Below are 18169 nucleotides of genomic sequence, written 5' to 3'. Positions count from 1 at the left end.
CCTTATGCTAAAATGGACCATAGACCCCGATGTTGACAGAGCCTAGTCACACTCCTGGTCATAAAGTGGACTGAAAGTAAATGTCCTTGCCAGATTACTATAATCCTGTTAACCTGTAAAGGATTAACATCATGCTCCTGATATAATCTGACATGCTTAACCACATGTACAATTATAATCAAAATTATTATTACACCCTATGTATATGTATATATATATATATATATATATATATATATATATATATATATATATATATATATATATATATATATATACACATCATATATATCATAATTTATGTCATAACCCATATTTAGTATTATTTTTTTTTACTGTTGACTTATTTATATGGTTAAATGTTTTATGAGAGATGACTGAACTGGAATTTATTGGACCCATAGATCAGCAATATATCTTATATAAAAAAACAAACCTAACAACTTTAAAAACACCATCACCGTGGTCGAACATAGAAGTGGGCCAGTATATTTAGGCAAATTTGCTGTTGCATGATGGAAATCTTTACTGTATTAAGGACATAATGGATTATGTAATGTAACAATGCCATTGTCAAAGATTATTAAGACTGCAGTACATAGACTAAAGCTTGATGATCATTAGACACTCCAAAGACTGTACATAAATTTGGTTCAGAGATGGGTCATGAAATGTTTTAGAGTGGCCTGTTTAATCATAAGACTTAAATGTTATTAAAAATCTTTAGTGGGATTAGACTAAAGCAGTGGCAACATGTAAAGCTTTCTCATCCAAGGAATGTGTTAAGATTCCAGTACAAATGTCTCAGAAACTAATTATAGGCTAAAATAAAATTTATATTCATTTATAAAGAAATAAAACATTTGACTCATGAGCCTAAAATAAAAAAAAAAAGCCAGTATTTAAATATCTCATTAGTAGATATTTATATATAACATGTACATATCCTATGGTTAGATAACTTGGTATAAGTAAAGTATAGTAGGTGTCACAACAAGACATCTCTCTCTCTCTCTCTCTCTCTCTCTCTCTCTCTCTCTCTCTCTCTCTCTCTCTCTCTCTCTCTCTCTCCCTCCCTCTTCCTGGTGCTAGAACAAACGAACATAGGCGCTGTGTTTGTGTCGCAATGTCTTCACGCGTAGCATTCCTGAAGCAAATACAAACGACAAATGAATGAGAGACTGGAGGGCAACAAACGACAATCTTACAGGTACGAGTGTTTCATTCACTCCTCTCTGAGAGCACATTGTAAAATATTAATGAAAATACGTGTGTATGCGAGCGCGACTGTAATAAGATGGTTCATGACCATGACAGCTGCTTGCGCAGTAAACTCTTTCGACTTGACGTCTACAGCTCTCATGAAGCGTAAATATTCAGATGAATATAACTGGTCAGAGATGTATGTTACTGTTTATTTTCGTGGCGTTGCGTTGGAGAAAGCTTTGCGCTGAAGGACGTATATAGGCTACACATACAGAAAAATGGGAAGCGACTGCAGCACGTCCATAGTGCAGGGTTTTTCCATAGGCTAGTAAAGTGTCATACTCCATTCTAAAGATACCGATGATTCTTACGGCACTAATGATGTTGCTCTGGTCTACACCATCTAATATTTTGCATGTCAGATGATCTGATATCTGCTACATGTGTTGTGAGTTAATTACCCGTTTTAGATAAATGAAATACATTTTAACGGTAAGAACACGTAGAAATGGGAAAAATAACTGCAAAGTTTCACTTTGAATAGGTATAGATCTTAAAAATTACAAATATATTTCACAATTCTAAATCAAATGCATTTTTTTTTAGTTCTTTAGGCCTACATTATATGTTTCTGGAGCTTAGCTTATAAAGTTTCACCATTTTCTAAAATGCAAGTAAATGCCCAAAGCTGATTGGCGAACTTCATCGTTCGTTATGCACGCCCTCCTCAATGGCATACAACAGAGCCTATATGTTTGAGTCTGAGTTAAATCCGAAGGCAGAAGAAAGAGTGCTATGAACCAGTGAAACCATTGTTGCAACAGTGTTTCATTGTTAATGTAATTGTGCTTTCTATAATCTATTATAACTGTATATAAAATGTAATTATTATAACTGGCATATGGCAACACTATTATTACTAAACTGGTATCATGTTGACAAATGAAATCACTCTCATTCGTTTGGGTTCGTTCCCCCAAAATTAATGTCATTGCAAAAATGTAAGACATTAGTTCATTTAAAAAACACAGATGAAAATCATTTTAATAAAATCTGAGAGATTTGTTGGACTATTAAACATTCACCTAAAACTCTGATGTTTTAAAACATTTTTAATGTGAAAATATAATATAATTAAAAAAATGCATGTAAATCAAGCAGTTTAATCAAAGTTTTCTAAAAAGACACAATGCATTTATATTATGAACATATTTCATTTCTTTTACTCACATTTGATGGAGGAAGTTGGAGGGAATTAATTTCACAGTGTTTGCCAGAGAACTTACAATGAGAGATGAGAGACAGTGTATAGGATCCACTGACCTTGTGTCATATGAACCTGCATAGACATAATGATGTCACATTGCTAGGAGAATAGCTGTATAGCTCAAATTCTGATTGAATGAGACACATTTAAAGCCATACACTCAATGTGAACACATACTGAATTCAAGCTGAAACATTGCTCATCCCTTAAATATCCTGGCATGGTTGAAACACATTCCATATGTTAAAATTATGTTTTTTTGTGTGTAAATATATACTGCTTTATAACAACATATCTACTATTTTATACATTTGTACTTCATACTGCTCAGGCCTGTTGAGTTTGAGAAAATGAAAACAGTGGAAGAAGTATGTCTTGAGTCAGATGTAAAGCAAATGTGTGCATATGTGTGGTTTCGTTTCGTCTGTGTTGCATTAGGTAACTTATGGCTGGTCAGGAATTATGAATGACACATTCCTTGGAGTTTTAATTATGTAAAGTGATCAGAACTGATCACTATGGCTGCTTTATACCCTTATGTAGCAAATTTAAACAAATAATTCAGTCCATACACGTCTCTAAACTGCCAGGAATTCTGTTTTACTTTTAGTTAGTTTTGACCTCAGTCAGACACGCACACATACACACATACTGTACACACAGTTAAGTTGTAACACGGGACACAGTTCTGATCATACTGCATACAAATGGGCCTCTGTCTGTGCCTGGAAACATTCACAGAAATGTACGGAAATGTCTGACTATGGAATCTGAGCATGCATGAGAAGGAAATAGAGAGGCCAGCTGCACTAACAGACTCTTTTTAACTGAAAACTTTCTTGATTCAACCACTGTGTTTTTAAATGTGTTTTAAGTATTAAAGTATTAATCTTACAATATATTTTCACATTTTAAAAAAGGTCAGTGACATGATGTTTATATATATTTGTATGTATGTATTTATATTAATTATATATAATTAATTATGACTAATTGCAACTATTTTTGTAAGCTTCTGTAGCAAAATTACATTGTCATCAACAAATCTGTTCATTCAGCAAACATTCATTGAACATCACCTCTAAGAAAGGATATTTCTGTGGCCATAGAAAATACCTTCTTACAGTATTTTTTTAGTTTATGTACAATACTTGCATTGCCTCGTTGGTGAGGTTTTCAGATGCAGTCTTGAATGAAAATTTCGGTGGTTCCCAGGTTTTGGACTTGCACTCACATTTTTCCTGTTTGAAGAGTGATGATCTCCAAAGATGTCTTGACTCATGAGGATTGTGAGTTTCTTCCCAGGTAGAAGGAGAAAAGAGCTAAGAAGGATATCTGCTGAGATCTGAGGATCTTTGGTTAAATGGAAAGTCAAGACCGTTATGGTCTGGCACCAAAACCTAAGGTCACACCTCTTGTGGGTTAAAGAACCAATGATGTCTTGAACTTTGGTAGAGAGAGTTTTATGACTCTTTGTCTCTAAGCATGGTTATTTGCTTATACACTGGATTAGAGTTTGATAGGCAACTAGTAAAGATTCTTATAACCTGAAAGATATGTGTGTTGATTCAAAGAAAGGTTTTGACTGTGAATTGTAGGGAAAAGTCCATTGTTGAGGACATTATGTGTTTTTCCAAAGGAAAGAACTGTGCTGCAATAATTTCTTTTAGGCCATAAACCAGCATTATCAGTTGGTTGCCAGGGGAACCTGGGCTTGTTGTTGTTCTCGACCCATAGTTGCATAGTATATATTTATTTATTTATTTATTTATTTAATCCATACAACAACCCCCCACATAACATTGCAGTCAGGAACATATTGTAGTAGACAATATTGACAACATGCAACAACTTGCTGATAGGCTGATAGTATTTTTAAAGTCAAGGGGCAAATGCCCATTTAATTGCCATTTTTAAATGCCCATTTAATTACATTAATTGTCATAATAGTGAATTAAAACAGGCGTCAACAACTTTTGTTGACAAACCATTTTTTTGGGCGTTGTTGGGATTGTACCAGTATCCAAAAGACAACATATGCTGGTTATCTAGCATGCCAGCATCCCATGCCGTGGACAAACATAAGAGCACCAGCATCCCAAGCTGGTCCGTGATGGCAGAATATAAACACAAACACTGTCTCTCTCTCTCTCTCACACAAAAACAAAATTCATTTCCTGATAACATAGCAACTGTACACATATATATGCTCTTAATTTGAATCAAATAAAATACATTTCAGAATATCTGATGAAATTTGTGAAAATAGTATTCTAACCATGTCATTCCAGTTCACAAAAATGTAAAAATGTTTCAGAATCCAGTAACAAAGGAAGCCATTTGAATAAGTGACACAAAATGGAACCTGATGACCAAATTTAGGTATACATGAAGTTCTAGGTTCTGAGGTTCTAGGGCAATGGCTGTATCTATGGTATAACAGTGTTTTAGTGCAAAATAAAATAATAATAAGATTTCAAGATTAAATCCAAATTTATGATAATTAAATTGCAATATAGCAAGTACAGCAATATGAGATTGAAGTTAATTAAATTAATTAATTAATTAACTTAATCTGTTTTGCCATTTTTATATTATGACTATGCATTTAGGATATTAGGACAGATTAGAGCTGACAGGGAGAAGGTGGGTAGGAGATAGGGAAAGATCTATACAGTCATTTGGGATGGCCAATAGCTCAAGAGTGCTATAATTTGATGCACTACCCACAAGGCTATCGGGCACCAACAAGTCTTAATATTTTAAATATAAAATAGTAGCATTATGAGATTAATGTAATAGTTTTTTAGGTTAAAGGTCAAAGTCACGAAGCTTGATATTGAAAGTCTTATTGTGTTTTTTTAAAGTGTTGTCTTAATAAAAAACATACTGGTTTGTAGTGCAAGCAGCTTTACCCTTTATTGCATGTCTTTCTACTAGTTATTTACCTATAGTGTCTAACGAGCTGGAAGCCTCACCCTTAGACTTACTTCTGCATTGAGGAAAAAGGTGGATAATGCAAGAGTGCAATGCAGACAGGAAGCACAATGGGAGAGGGTGGGATCAGGAAAAACGTCTGTTACTTAGTATAATTTCCAGTAGTAAACATTTTGACAAGAACTTCTTTCGGAGAGCAATACCTTTTCTGCCATGTAAAAGAGCTCCATAGAATGGCTCAGAGGTCTTACTTTTGATGTTTATTTTTTTGGCTACCTGGGTTCAGTTTCCAGGGAATGCATGAACTGATAAAACGTATACAAAAGATATAAAGAGGTTTTTGCTCTTTATGTGCTTTGCACATTTACAGAATTTGAAACTTCAGACAGTACCAGGAGTTATTTGTGTTTTCTGGAGCCATTAATGATACCTAAGCTATAGCACTAGCATACAATTGTGCAGGAAAGGAAACCCCACCTCTAGAGTGGTGAGTGGTGTGTTTCCAGTGACTTAATCAAAAGAAAATATCTGGTTACCCAGTGTAACCCTGGTTCTCTGAAAGAAAAGTAATTAATGTCAGTAATTATTTAATTACTAATGAAATGTAATAAAACTAGTAATTCATAGTCTTCACATGGGTAGTATATGATAGTATGCAATTAAAATAGGTAAAAATGGGGCTTGCTGAATACAATTTTTGACTTTCATTTTTCCTTCTGAGAATAATGACATTTTGTTTTACACTAGGTTGATCTTGGGAAAAACTTTGTAAAGAACTGAAGCTGTAACAACTAATTGATAAAATGCAATGCAAAAGCAATATTAATCTATCCATCAGATATACTTGCACAAGTAATTAAAAAGTGCATGGATATGTATAAAAATACAGATGTCCAATTTTAATGGAATGTATTTGTTTCTCTCTGCAGGAAAAGAAATGATAAAGAACAGTTAAGCATATGATTTCAACAAGCAACCACAGCCATAGGCTTTCACTATAGGACACTATAGGACTGTCACTATGCTGCCTCCACTCCAACTATTTTTTCTAATGCCTCTAATTAAGCCAATCACAAATCATGGTCATGGGAACTCTCTTTCTCCTCCAATCACTCATTCAAATCACAGCCTATCTTCTCAGACTTACATGCTTGTCAGAAAATCTGATCACAGATTGGAAGCCAATGCTGTAAGACCATTTCTTCATGGCTTCTATCAGAAAAGTGTCATTAAATCAAGTGGAGATTCAAACAAATTGACTGAAATCAGAAGTACTGAGGACACATTGTCAGAAAAAACATCACATAGTGACATAACTGGGTCAAGAGGTATATTTTTATTATCACCAAAAAACAGAGTCAAAAGAGGTCCTTCCCAAAATGCCATTACACCACAAGATGCTTCTGGAAACGAAAATGAGACCGCTGATGAGTCAATGACAGAAGAACCACTCAATGAATTTAAAGAGAAAGACTTATCAACAGTTGGGCCAGGTGATATGTTAACACCTAGAGAAATTGGCTTTGTAGGATTATCAACAAAGCCAATAACATCTCTTGATAAAAAGCATACTCAGTACAGACCACAAGTTCAAACTGCTTATAGTGTGCTAGCTAATTTGACAACAGTACAAACAAATTCAACAATCAACTCTTTACTTGGGAGCAGTCCTTCTACAACCTCACCACATAATGAAAACCCCGTATCCGCTTCCAGTAGGATTAGGCAGTTGGACGCCAACAGGACTGAACTGGAAATAGGTAGAGTATATATGTAGTAATACTGCATGTACCTAAATAACGGAAGTTAAAAAGGGCAACTCTGAGATTCTACTCTTTTACTCAATCACATGTTTTTGAAATATACTTCTGTGAATATAGTTCACTATATTATTCTACTTCTCTATTCTGATAAAATTGTGATTACTGTACAAAGATTTGTAATTAAAAAAAAATCTTACTTGTAATCTTATACTGTGGTTCTGTCGTGAAAACCTGTACCATACTGTACCATTCCTCAAATTTTTCATTTGTTTATCAGGTAGGTTGGAGACAACCACTCCAGCTAAAATTCATCCAAAGCAGTTTACCACTTTACAGTCACAAACTGAATCCACCTCTCTTAGTACAAGGACAACCAATCTACAACTAGAGGTACCATTACTGGGAGTGGACATCATTACCAACTATACACAACCAAAAAGCACTTCACAGTCAGCAAAATCAGCAAAAATGCCCAATGACCAGTCAAAGGAGCCAGGAATGAAAGGAACAGTGTCTGATATAAAGAACACTAAAGGTATGATTTGTCTGATAAAGAAAAAAAGGGTTTATTTAAATCTTATTTTTTGTAACAATTAATTTTATGTGATTGTGGCTCTTTTTACATTTGAAATTAGATTATGTATTTGTTACATACTTAAAAGTACCTTGCATATTCTGACAAATATGCAGAAAGTATGCATTGCCTATACTATTTTGTTTGAGATAGACTTTTATAATGGTTTATACTGATCAATATTTTCTATCCCCTAACCCTAACCCTAAACTGTCAGATACTATTTTTATTATATATATATATATATATATATATATATATATATATATATATATATATATATATATATATATGTGTGTGTGTGTGTGTGTGTGTGTGTGTGTGTGTGTGTGTGTAAAGTTGTCTGATTTTATTGTTAGTGTTTACATTTATTAATTTGACAGACATTTTTTATATTGGCATTGCTAGCACACTGCACTATTGTTTGAGCTAAGGAAAGCCTATGTGCTTGGTTTATGTTATACATTTTTACACAATTGCCTCAATACTATTTCTTCTCACTCTTTCTTTTTTAACAGACATACCCACTTTTCTAAGGACTGCCTCCCCTCACCCAGTTGGACAGGGTCATTTTCTATTCTCAGAAAATGATGGAAGATTTACAGAGAAGGACCATTTAGTCTCACAGGGAATAATTCCATCTCAGAAGTCAAACCCTGCCTCTCCAACCTATGCCCAACCCAAGGACCCCTGTGTTTCTAATGTGGCTTCCTGTGTTTTTTCCAAAGATCAAAACAACAATGATAAATATGTTGCAACAAATGGGAGCTTTTTAGTATGGGCAGACTTAAAACGCACACTTTCATTTGCATGGGAGCTGCATGTTTTTGGTTCTGCTGCCCTTTTCCTTCTGTTAACTGCTGGCTCAGCCCTTGGTTTAGCATTGTCTACCAGCTTGAACTGCCCCCACCGTGCTGAACTGATACTCACCAATAGCCTCTTGCTAGTTGCAGGTGCAGTTAGAGCAGGCCACTTCTTGCTCGACCCATATGGGACTCGGCTCCTCCTGCCACCTCCTGTCATAATAGCTTCATACACTCTGCCTTTACCACTGTTAATTCTGGCACAGGCTGCTTTAGTGATACTGGTACTAAATGAAACAGGGGTAACCTGGCTTCCACCAACACTTCAGCGTCCCCCTCTTTTAGGAGTGTTAGCTGTTTTCCAATGCACTCTCCTACTTGCTGCAGACTTACTCTCCCCTGCACTTTCCCCTGCTGTTCCCATTGTCCTTCAGAGCCTCACATTGACTGCAGGCCTGGTACTGTGTTTAGGCTACCTTTTCTTGGCACTGCCAAGCTTCTCTCACACACATGCAGCTCGGGCAGGGAATAAGGGTACAGGTGAAGGAAAGGTGCGGGTTTTAGCACGGGTACTGGCAGTGTGCGCTCTTCTTGGGGTGCTGTGCTGTTTGTTGCACATTTATGTCTGCTTGTGGCTGTATGGACTTCTAGGAGACTGGAGGCGCTTTCGTTGGGCATGGTGGCTCTGTCAGTTCTGGCTACGACTGTTGGAGCTTGCCTGGGCTTTCTGCCTACTTCTGATGTCTTCCTGGGTTTTCTGGAGACCCAATGGAGGAACACCAAGACAGGAAGGAGCTGCCACAGCAAGCTTGCCCTCACCCTCTCAATCATCGAACTCTGCAAGCAGACATACATGTTGGGCGAAGATTGTTCAGAGCCTCAAGGTAAGGCAACAAAGGAAATCCGAAAGCAATGGGATAGGAGGGTCAAATAGTGGTGCAGGGGCTGGAGAGTTGCCCAATAACTGGGCAGGACAGGAGCGATCTGGGGCAGACATCAGCAAGAGCCTCATACGAAATCGTGATCCACTTAAAGACAGCAATCATTTGCGCAATCTGAAAGGCTTTGCTGGGGGCTCAGCAGGTTCATTGCTAAGGCTGCAGGCACTTGCTCAGCCACCTCAGCGCTCCTTAAGTAGCAGTTTGGACAGGGACAAGGAGTCAGCCATCTCTCTCTGTGATTTTGACCTGCGCCCACCAACCCCAATTGACCTTGGCCGCAGTATTGATGAGGCACTTCATCGTGAGCATCTATTAAGGGGTGAAAGTTTGTTCCAGCCACTTCGACTGCCATCACCTCCTCCGTCTCCAAACCTGTGGATGAGACGGAATAGTGACCCCCAAATCACATTGTCACTGAGCAGTGATGAACACACATTGCTTACAGAGTCCTCTGCAGGTCTGGATCGCTCCATTCCTAGTGCTGTGCCCAGCCGACAAGTCACAGCGCCCCCCACACCCACTCATCAGGGCTTTCGTTGGGTCTCTGAGGCACAAGTGCCTTCCTCTTTGTCCTGCCCGGTTTCACTGCACCCTTCCCCAAGCACAAGCCATGTCCTTGTGCCCAGTGCAGAAAACACAAGGCCATTTCTAACCCCTGACCTTGACAGTTTGCAATCAAATACCCGAGGGGGGCAAAGTTACTTGAAAGTCGCTCGAAATGATGACTCAGCCAGTGTCAGCAGTGACATTATTGACCTTTGAACATGCACAGAAACTCCAGAATACAATACATTCAGATTCTCCAAAAAGTATAGATTATACATTTAATCATGACTTGCAGTTTAATTGTTGTATAATGGCACCTAAAGAGGAGGAGGAACATACGTGACTTCATTAGATTTCATTAAGTGGACTGAAATGTTAAGCACTGGTAATATTGTTGTTTTCTTGTTTACAGTACTGCACATACTATAGAAGTCTATGGGCCAAGGCATACCAGAAGCAGAAATCTGAAGCTTGTATTGGCTATGTCTTTTTGTATTGAATTTGTCGTTTTAGTGGTGGGACCACTATTTTAAGCAAAATAACCTCTAGATGTGAGTGTATGTAATTTCTGTTGGTGTAGTTGCTCTATGTAAAATACTTTAGCAAAAAGTTAATAGTCTCCTGTTGTTACGTGTTATATTTAAGTTTTGTGGCTATACTTTGCAGTAGTCTGTATATTTTAATGTTTATTCTGGTGTAGTGCCTTGTCCCATAGAGTCCCAACCTAAGTGCTACCTTAGCATGCATTGTAAGAGCTGTGTCTGGACATTGTTTCCCCCAACCCCCCTCTCTTTTGCACTGTTTTTGAACAGAAATTATACTGGATGTGCCAGAACATGTTGACTTGCTGGCTCATGCTTTGTACTTACAGTTCATTCATGCAATGCAGCATAACTAAAACATACTATTCTCACAACTGGAGTTATGTTTAGTAAAATATTTTTTTATGAAAGTGACAGCAAAGCACACCAGACTTTGGTGGTTGGCATATTAAGTGTAGTCAAAATTTAAACACAGCTCAACTCATCACTACTATTTAATACAGAAGAACTCTTTTGTGAGCAATAAATTATAAAAAGCTGTGAGTATAACATAAACAGATTATGTATATACTATTTTTTTGTTTGTAAATAATTATATATTCTGATTATATTTAATGGATTTACTGTGAATGACAATCCTTCCTACTGCAAAATATACCAATCCTGGCAGAATAAGGACTAAATAGACTAGATTTCTCCAGGCATATCTGTCTGTAGGACAAAAACTGGTACAAATCCTGAGAAATGTTAATGTGCACCATTTAAGTGTGACATGAAAGGAAATAACTATATGCTTTGTACATGTTGTTGTTGTTTAGTTTAAAAGTTTTGTTTCTCTCCCTTTCATTTTTAAAATGGCAAGGAATGGTTTTAATATTACATTAATATTTGCAAATAAACAGGATATTGTATATAGATATTCACATAAAATCTCCCATTCATATTCATTCCCAGTCAATCAGCACCTACATCACCTACATGATCCTCATCCAAAAAGAAACTTCAACATATTCAGTTATTAGTCACAACTTGAACTTCAGATGGGACTGGCTTCTATGGTTAGATGAAACTAGAAAATTAGCTTTTTAGAAGCTAACACTCAAGATAGGTACCCCATGTGCACGAATGAAATATACTGCTGTATTTTTGATCTGCTGGAGGTCCTGGTCTAAACATTTTGTTTAGACGCATGACATCATGTGTTCTATCAAATACCAATAGATAAAAAATAAATAAGTGACTGACACTGTTAGAAATCTTATAATGGGCCATGTTTGCATCTTCCAACCGTAAAATAATCAAATCAAAGACAAACCTAAAAAATAACACAAAAATGGGTCACTGAGCACATAACCAAGCTTATGCTATGATCATTTCAGTCCTCTGACCTGAACTCCTATAGAAAATGAGTGGGTTGAACTGAAGAGAAGAAGTGTCAACATGGAGCTGGGAATCTAAAGGGTCTAGAGTGACTGAATGGTCTCTGATCTCTTGTCAGGTGTTCTCTAACCTCATCAGGCATTATAGGAGAAAAAGTATTGATGTGAACAATGTATATTAGAGAAAAACATTTATTTTATAATAGTACCCCCCACCTATTTTAAATTCTTATTATATTAGATTAATTTTCACAGACTTTGATCATATTTACCAAGGGTGCCAATATTTTAGGCTATATATTAACAGTTGCATTAACATATGCTTAGGTTTCCCTCTTAAACAAACAAATAAATAAATAATCAGTCCTATAGCAAAAAACAAACACTTTGACTTAACCAGGCACTCTCTGTGTTGTACTGTATTGTGGTGTGCCATATTTTGACTGATTATTTTATTCAATCTTTTCAGAAAAATTCTGCATTCTGTGCAAACTGGACTTTATAGTATGTACTGTTTTCATAGTGATATTCGCTAATTGTGGAAAGCAGGAGCATTATTAATCACAGCAGCGGTAATTCATCAGCTGATGCTCAAATAATGTAACAAACAATCACACAATATCAGGTGTAATTTTAAAGAGATGATCCAGGATCCTGGACTGATCAGCAAATTATGCAGTAGTGTACCATATCCACCACATCCAAACACTCAGAACTGGCCTGCAAGCTGGGGAATTGCACCAGTCAGGTTTACACTATGGACACTAATCACTATTATTATTATTATTGTATTTTTGTGTAAAGTTAGATTTTGAAAAAAAAAAAAAAAAACAAGAAAGACCTTTCACCAACATTATGCACAAATATGATAAGACAAATTTACCACTATTAGCAGACATTTTCCTAATAATGCAGCATTTCAAATTTATTGCATGGTACATTGGGATTGGGGAACATATAATTTTAATGAATATTCAGATTGCAGGTGCAAGACCCATAGCTAAACAATTCCTGTAACTAGAAACTATTAAAAAAATAATAAATTAAATCTCAGTGCGGAACTTTACAGTGGTGTTCTTCATCTTCTGTTTGTAGACCTCATCGAACTGTTCATTTTGTGCCACAGTGAAATGATTTTTCCAGTCTCCAACTTTACCTTTTGGAACAAAAAGATGATAAAGGTAAAGACAATTATTTTACACTCCTATTGTTTTTTGTTTTTGTTTTTTTTTCTAACAACATTTTTTTCTAACAATTCAGAAGGACTAAACTATATCAGTGGGTTGTTAACCTTTCCTCATGAAGGGTGAGATCTTGAAGTCCATGACTGGGATAGTGGAGTAGTTAGTCATTTTGTTCTCTTTCATGGCATCAAACTGAACCCCTTTTGTTATTTTCTCCCTCTCTTCAACTGAGGTTGTCAAACCTAAGAAGGAGCACAAATTTTCCACCTCGCGTCCAGTGTCCTAAATGCACATTAAACATATATATCCATTCAATGCTTCATTAAAAGGTTACTTTATGAACATAATACTTACTTCAACCAAATCCTCGTAGAACATGTACAGTAAGTTAGAATAAGTCTGTTTTTTCTCCCACCATCCATTGACATGGTCAAACCATGAACCAAACACTTCTAAAGGGAATTTTAAAACAATTTTTAGTGGTTTCTTTTTGCACATTAAAGAAAACATATATATTTTTTATATTTTTACTTTCCTAATGATTTTGTAGTTAACATCTTAATGTAATTGCATGTAATATAAATATGTAACTATATTATTCAATGGTTATTTATTTATACCCATCGTAACTAAGTTACAATTTAATTTAATTACTTAATTACTAAATATTTCACTTACTCTTTCCTTCTATAAATTTTTGTAAGAAGGTGTTCCAGTCTCCTGGTTCAGGTTCACCCATGTTCATTCGATCAAAATGAAAATAGGAAACTGCATTGTCTTTTGCATTCCGTGCTACATATACAACCTGAAATAAGTGGACAAGAAACAAGATTTGCATTAAATTCACTGGTAACATTTTAGTGTAGGGACCAATTATCAATATTAGCTATTTGCTTATTAGCATTGTTATTGCATGTTACATTGGGATAGGGGAACATATAACTGGAATGCAGGAGCAATCTGAATATTAGTACTTATAAAATGCATATTCTGCATGACCTAAACCTAACCTACACCTAAACTTAACAACTTACTAATTATAATAATAATATGATAAAAAAAAATCATTTAGTGAGACCTTGTGCCCTGTCATCCTAAAAAAAGCCTACTTCCTTTAGGATAGATATGTTTCATAGAATTACTGAAAACTTGATCTTCTATATATGACATCTTACAGTAGTTAAAAAAACAACATCAGTGACCACCAGTGAAAAACGTCCCATATACTTTACCCTTGAGTTCTGCTCCCAGAAGGACTTGGGCACTAGCTGAACAGGCAAATGAGTTTTGATGAGGCGAGGAGAAGTGGGCAGATTATCAGACAGTTCTGTCCCTGAAAGTAAAGAATATGGCTCTAAATTAATAGTGTCCGTGGTAATGGACAGTATCTTACAGAAACTACATTAATATACAAACTCTTGCATATCAGAAATAAAGCTACAAACACTTTTGTAACTTATTTACTCCTAAAGGGGTACATATGTAAACTTAAAAAGGTGCATATATATTAGTTTCTTTTGAAAAGGTACTACTCCAGTGACAGCTTTTGTACCTTTTTTCTGAGTCTTCATACTTCCTACTTAAGTCTTTTGAATCAATAGACTACTTGAACAAAAAACATAATCACCTTTAATACTTCTGTTTACAAATGTTGAGGTTCACTTACACGTACATATACACATTGGTTTCTAAGCTTATGGGGACTTTTTATAGATATATCTTTTTGCATTAGAAGTTTTTTGCATCCCCTAAACCTACCCCTCACATAAAATATTGAATTTTGGTATGATTTATAAAATGTTTTCTTTATGGGAACTAAACAATTTCCACACTAGGTTAATAAAATTACTGGTATCTTCTGTCCTTGTGGGGACATTTGGTCCCAATAATGAAGGGCAGGAGCTGGTTAAGGTTAATGGTTAAGGTTCAGCTTAATGCAAAAATACAGTACATTAATATTTTTACCAGAAACAACTGAGCTGGAACGTGGAAGTTATGCAAGTAGAGAATTTGATTTTAAATGCAAATTGCTAAATAAATAAATAAATGTAAAAAAAGGGCAAATTAATGCAGTTAAAAATGTATCAGTACTGCAAACATTTATATTTTCATTTAATGTAGCAGCACCTGCACATTAAAGCCAGCAGAGGACCTCAGTGTGCATATAAATACAAATAATTGGATCTGATTTGCAAGAAATACAGTGGCATTTTACTTTTGCAGAGTACAAAGCAGACAGTTTAAATCAGTCTGTGACAGTTCATAAATTAGAGAACATGTGGAACACAAAATCTATGCAGAACTGCGGAATGTGGAATAGCCAGATGTCAACCGTTAAAAATAAAATGACAAAACAATATAAAAAACACACACAAAATACATGAAAATACATGATTTAATTTAGTAAACTCTTATTATACTGTGGTCTCTGACCTGATGGAATCACTTTAAAACATGACTCCAAGAACGGCACTCTCATATAGATAGGCTGGGAAGTCTGGCGCTCTGGAGCATTGTGACCAAAGTAGAGAAGGTCTAGAATATATGACACCCAGGTGGTACCTAGAAAATCAGCGGGGAGTAGAAAATATTAGAGACATAATGGTATAACAATATCTGAAAAAAGAACCTTAACTTGTTAACAAATCGTTTAGAACTTAAAAACCTAACTGCCAATATTCATTGGTCATATGCCAAGGTGTGATACATCTATTCTATTGAATGTATATAATATTGAATAGTATTTCTGCTCTATTCACTCCCATCTTGTCACAGTGCCTGATGCCTCCCCCTTTTTCTTCTACATAGCTTTCTGACACAAGAAAACTCCTATTAAGTGTTAAAGAACTTGTCAGCCTAGTCATTGTATAGTAAGAATAAATAATAATAAAAAGTTACTGAAAGTTATATATTCCTTTGACAGAAAATATATTCCTTTTTTTGCAGTCATTACTCCACTCTCTAGTGAAACCATTGTTTCACTGTGCTGATTCAAAAGTAATAAGCATCATTATTTCTCTTTTTGTTATCATAGTTGAAAGTGTTTGTAATGGCCTAATATTTTTGTGAAATGTGATACTTTTTCAGGATTCTTTGATGAATAAAATGTACAACATTTTCCCAAACTGTTGAACCCTAGCTGAATATTAGTGGTCACAATGTATGCCTTTAACATTTCATGTACTCTCACCTGCTTTAGGGTAAGTGGCGATTAGAATGTCATCAGGTCTTGCTTGAAAGTTTTTCACCTTTTCCCAGTTGTCAGTGAAATAGTGAACCATAGAAACACCCTCAAAATCAAACAACTCAGGACGACCAGATAGTTTCATCTGTAGCATTGAAAAGTATTCAATAAGTGTCAAATACTGAATCATGAGAAAATATATGGATAATTTTTTTTAACTTAAACTGTAAGTACAGTATTTTAAATAAGGTCTAACACGGCAATCATTTAATTTTCTGTGTTTCCAAATAATTATGTTATCTATAATTATAACTTTTTGAAGAAGAAATGTATTTACTCACTGAAGACAAGTCTGGGATTTCCATTATGTTGAAACAGTAAATCGAGTAGATTTCTGCTCTTCTAAAATGTTTCTTGCAGCCTTTCCGTGTCAAATTTTATTCCAAGTTGTCACGCTATGCTTATCCTCTCTCTCTCCGTACTTTGAACTCAACCAGTTATGTAAGTTTAGACAGACTTCCTTCTATTCCCTCATCCAATAATAATGACAGATTAAATTTGAGTCCTTCTCGTACTCTCTCTCTCTCTCTCTCTCTCTCTCTCTCTCTCTCTCTCTCTCTCTCTCTCTCTCTCTCTCTCTCTCTCACACACAAAAACATTTGCTCTCTGAAAAAATTGCTTTTGTTTCTGTTTTGAAAGTAACTTTGCATAAAAGTAAAAATGTAAATGTAAAAAAATATATTTTTATGACAACCAGTAAAGTGTTACAAAAAGTACTACAAAGGACACTTTTCAAGGCTTGAGAGGCCCCTCAAATACCAGTTTTGGTTGATACAGGAAGTTAGGGCTGATCTCATAGGATCAGTGTGTTTTTCTTTAAGACTCCAGGAAGTGAACAGGCATTTTTCCCCAGTGGTTCCAGATTAGGTCCAGCTATGCTGTGTTTTATGCTGAAACTATGTAGGAATCTTAGAAACAGTGACATGGAGTAAGTTCTTCAGGGGCACAAGCTGAAAAAGGGCTAATTAACAAAAGTAGATGATTAATTGCAATGAAGACAAGGTATATGCATACATGCATAAAAATAATATAAAAGACAATAATATTGTTATTATGTTATAATTAATAATTGTGTTTAAAACTATTATTTTACTCTATACAGCTGTGCATGCATTGGCTCCTTCTGTTGAAAACCCACCTTTTTTGCATTGTTGTTGCGCTTTGAGTGCAGACATTACAAACAAAATGTATTATTATTATTATTATTATTATTATTATATTATTAAGAGATTTAAAAACAAACAACTGAATCTGAATCACCCCTCCTAGGATCGCCACCTTAACATGGTGGAGGGGTTTGAGTGCCTGAATGACCCTAGGAACTAGGTCTGGGGCTATATGCTCCTGGTAGGGTCACCCAAGGCAAACAGGTCCTAGGTGACAAGCCAGACAAAGAGCGGTTCACATCACCCCTTATGGAAAACAACAACAATAATGGAGTCGCGATGACACCCGGCACGGCGCAGCCGGGGACCCGTCATGGAGCCAGGCCTGGGGCTGGGGCCGGCATGCGAGCGCCTGGTGGCTGGGTCTTGCCCGTGGGCCCACCACCTGCAGGAGGGACCATAAGGGGAGACACAGAATCTAGTTTTAGGGACATGGAACATCACTTCTCTGGTGCGGAAAGAGCCTGAGTTGTTGTGGGAGGTACTGGCTAGAGATAGTCAGCTCACCTCCATGCGCGGCTTGGGCTCTGGAACCCATCTCCTTGAAAGGGGCTGGACTCTTCACTACTCTGGTGTTGCCCGCAGTGAGAGGCGGTGGGCTGGTGTGGGCTTGCTCA

General features: G+C 36.1%; 2 protein-coding genes across 4 annotated transcripts; one reads left to right on the top strand and one right to left on the bottom strand.

Annotated features, from left to right (window-relative positions):
- Positions 1-1078: 1078 nt before the first annotated feature.
- Positions 1079-11509, top strand: LOC122350361 (proline-rich transmembrane protein 3). Of its 3 annotated transcripts, XM_043246762.1 has the most exons (4): positions 1079-1210; positions 6340-7170; positions 7451-7708; positions 8266-11509. In XM_043246762.1, the coding sequence occupies exons 2-4, from the start codon at positions 6432-6434 to the stop codon at positions 10251-10253; spliced, it is 2985 nt and encodes a 994-aa protein (XP_043102697.1). In that variant the 5' UTR covers positions 1079-1210; positions 6340-6431; the 3' UTR covers positions 10254-11509. The 3 variants fall into 3 exon arrangements, with proteins under 3 accessions (XP_043102697.1, XP_043102699.1, XP_043102698.1); XM_043246764.1 differs by lacking the exon at positions 1079-1210 and having other exon boundaries at positions 7029-7170; positions 7536-7708; XM_043246763.1 differs by lacking the exon at positions 1079-1210 and having other exon boundaries at positions 7033-7170; positions 7455-7708.
- An 864-nt stretch (positions 11510-12373) lies between these two features.
- On the bottom strand, positions 12374-16924 carry LOC122350362 (cytosolic sulfotransferase 3). Its single transcript, XM_043246765.1, has 8 exons — positions 16668-16924; positions 16333-16471; positions 15576-15704; positions 14375-14475; positions 13821-13947; positions 13497-13594; positions 13250-13424; positions 12374-13114 (listed from the first exon to the last, which is right to left on the bottom strand). Exons 1-8 carry the CDS (start codon positions 16689-16691, stop codon positions 13002-13004), a joined length of 906 nt encoding a protein of 301 aa, XP_043102700.1. The 5' UTR covers positions 16692-16924; the 3' UTR covers positions 12374-13001.
- Between the last annotated feature and the right edge of the window lie 1245 nt (positions 16925-18169).

The sequence above is a fragment of the Puntigrus tetrazona genome, chromosome 8, assembly GCF_018831695.1.
Source record: "Puntigrus tetrazona isolate hp1 chromosome 8, ASM1883169v1, whole genome shotgun sequence".
In the NCBI taxonomy this organism is placed as follows: Eukaryota; Metazoa; Chordata; class Actinopteri; order Cypriniformes; family Cyprinidae; genus Puntigrus; species Puntigrus tetrazona.
Note: the sequence above shows the minus strand (reverse complement) of the source record. Positions and strands in the feature narration are given on the sequence as shown.

Bases quoted from the DNA above. Each gene is read 5' to 3' on its own strand.
- LOC122350361 (XM_043246762.1), top strand. From the start codon at position 6,432: ATGCTGCCTCCACTCCAACTATTTTTTCTAATGCCTCTAATTAAGCCA. The intron at 7,171-7,450 runs GTAGAGTATATA...TTTGTTTATCAG, and splicing joins CAGGACTGAACTGGAAATAG to GTAGGTTGGAGACAACCACT. The intron at 7,709-8,265 runs GTATGATTTGTC...CTTTTTTAACAG, and splicing joins TGATATAAAGAACACTAAAG to ACATACCCACTTTTCTAAGG.
- LOC122350362 (XM_043246765.1), bottom strand. From the start codon at position 16,691: ATGGAAATCCCAGACTTGTCTTCA. The intron at 14,476-15,575 runs GTCAGAGACCAC...CTTTACTTTCAG, and splicing joins TTTTAAAGTGATTCCATCAG to GGACAGAACTGTCTGATAAT. The intron at 13,115-13,249 runs GTTAACAACCCA...TTGTTCCAAAAG, and splicing joins CTCACCCTTCATGAGGAAAG to GTAAAGTTGGAGACTGGAAA.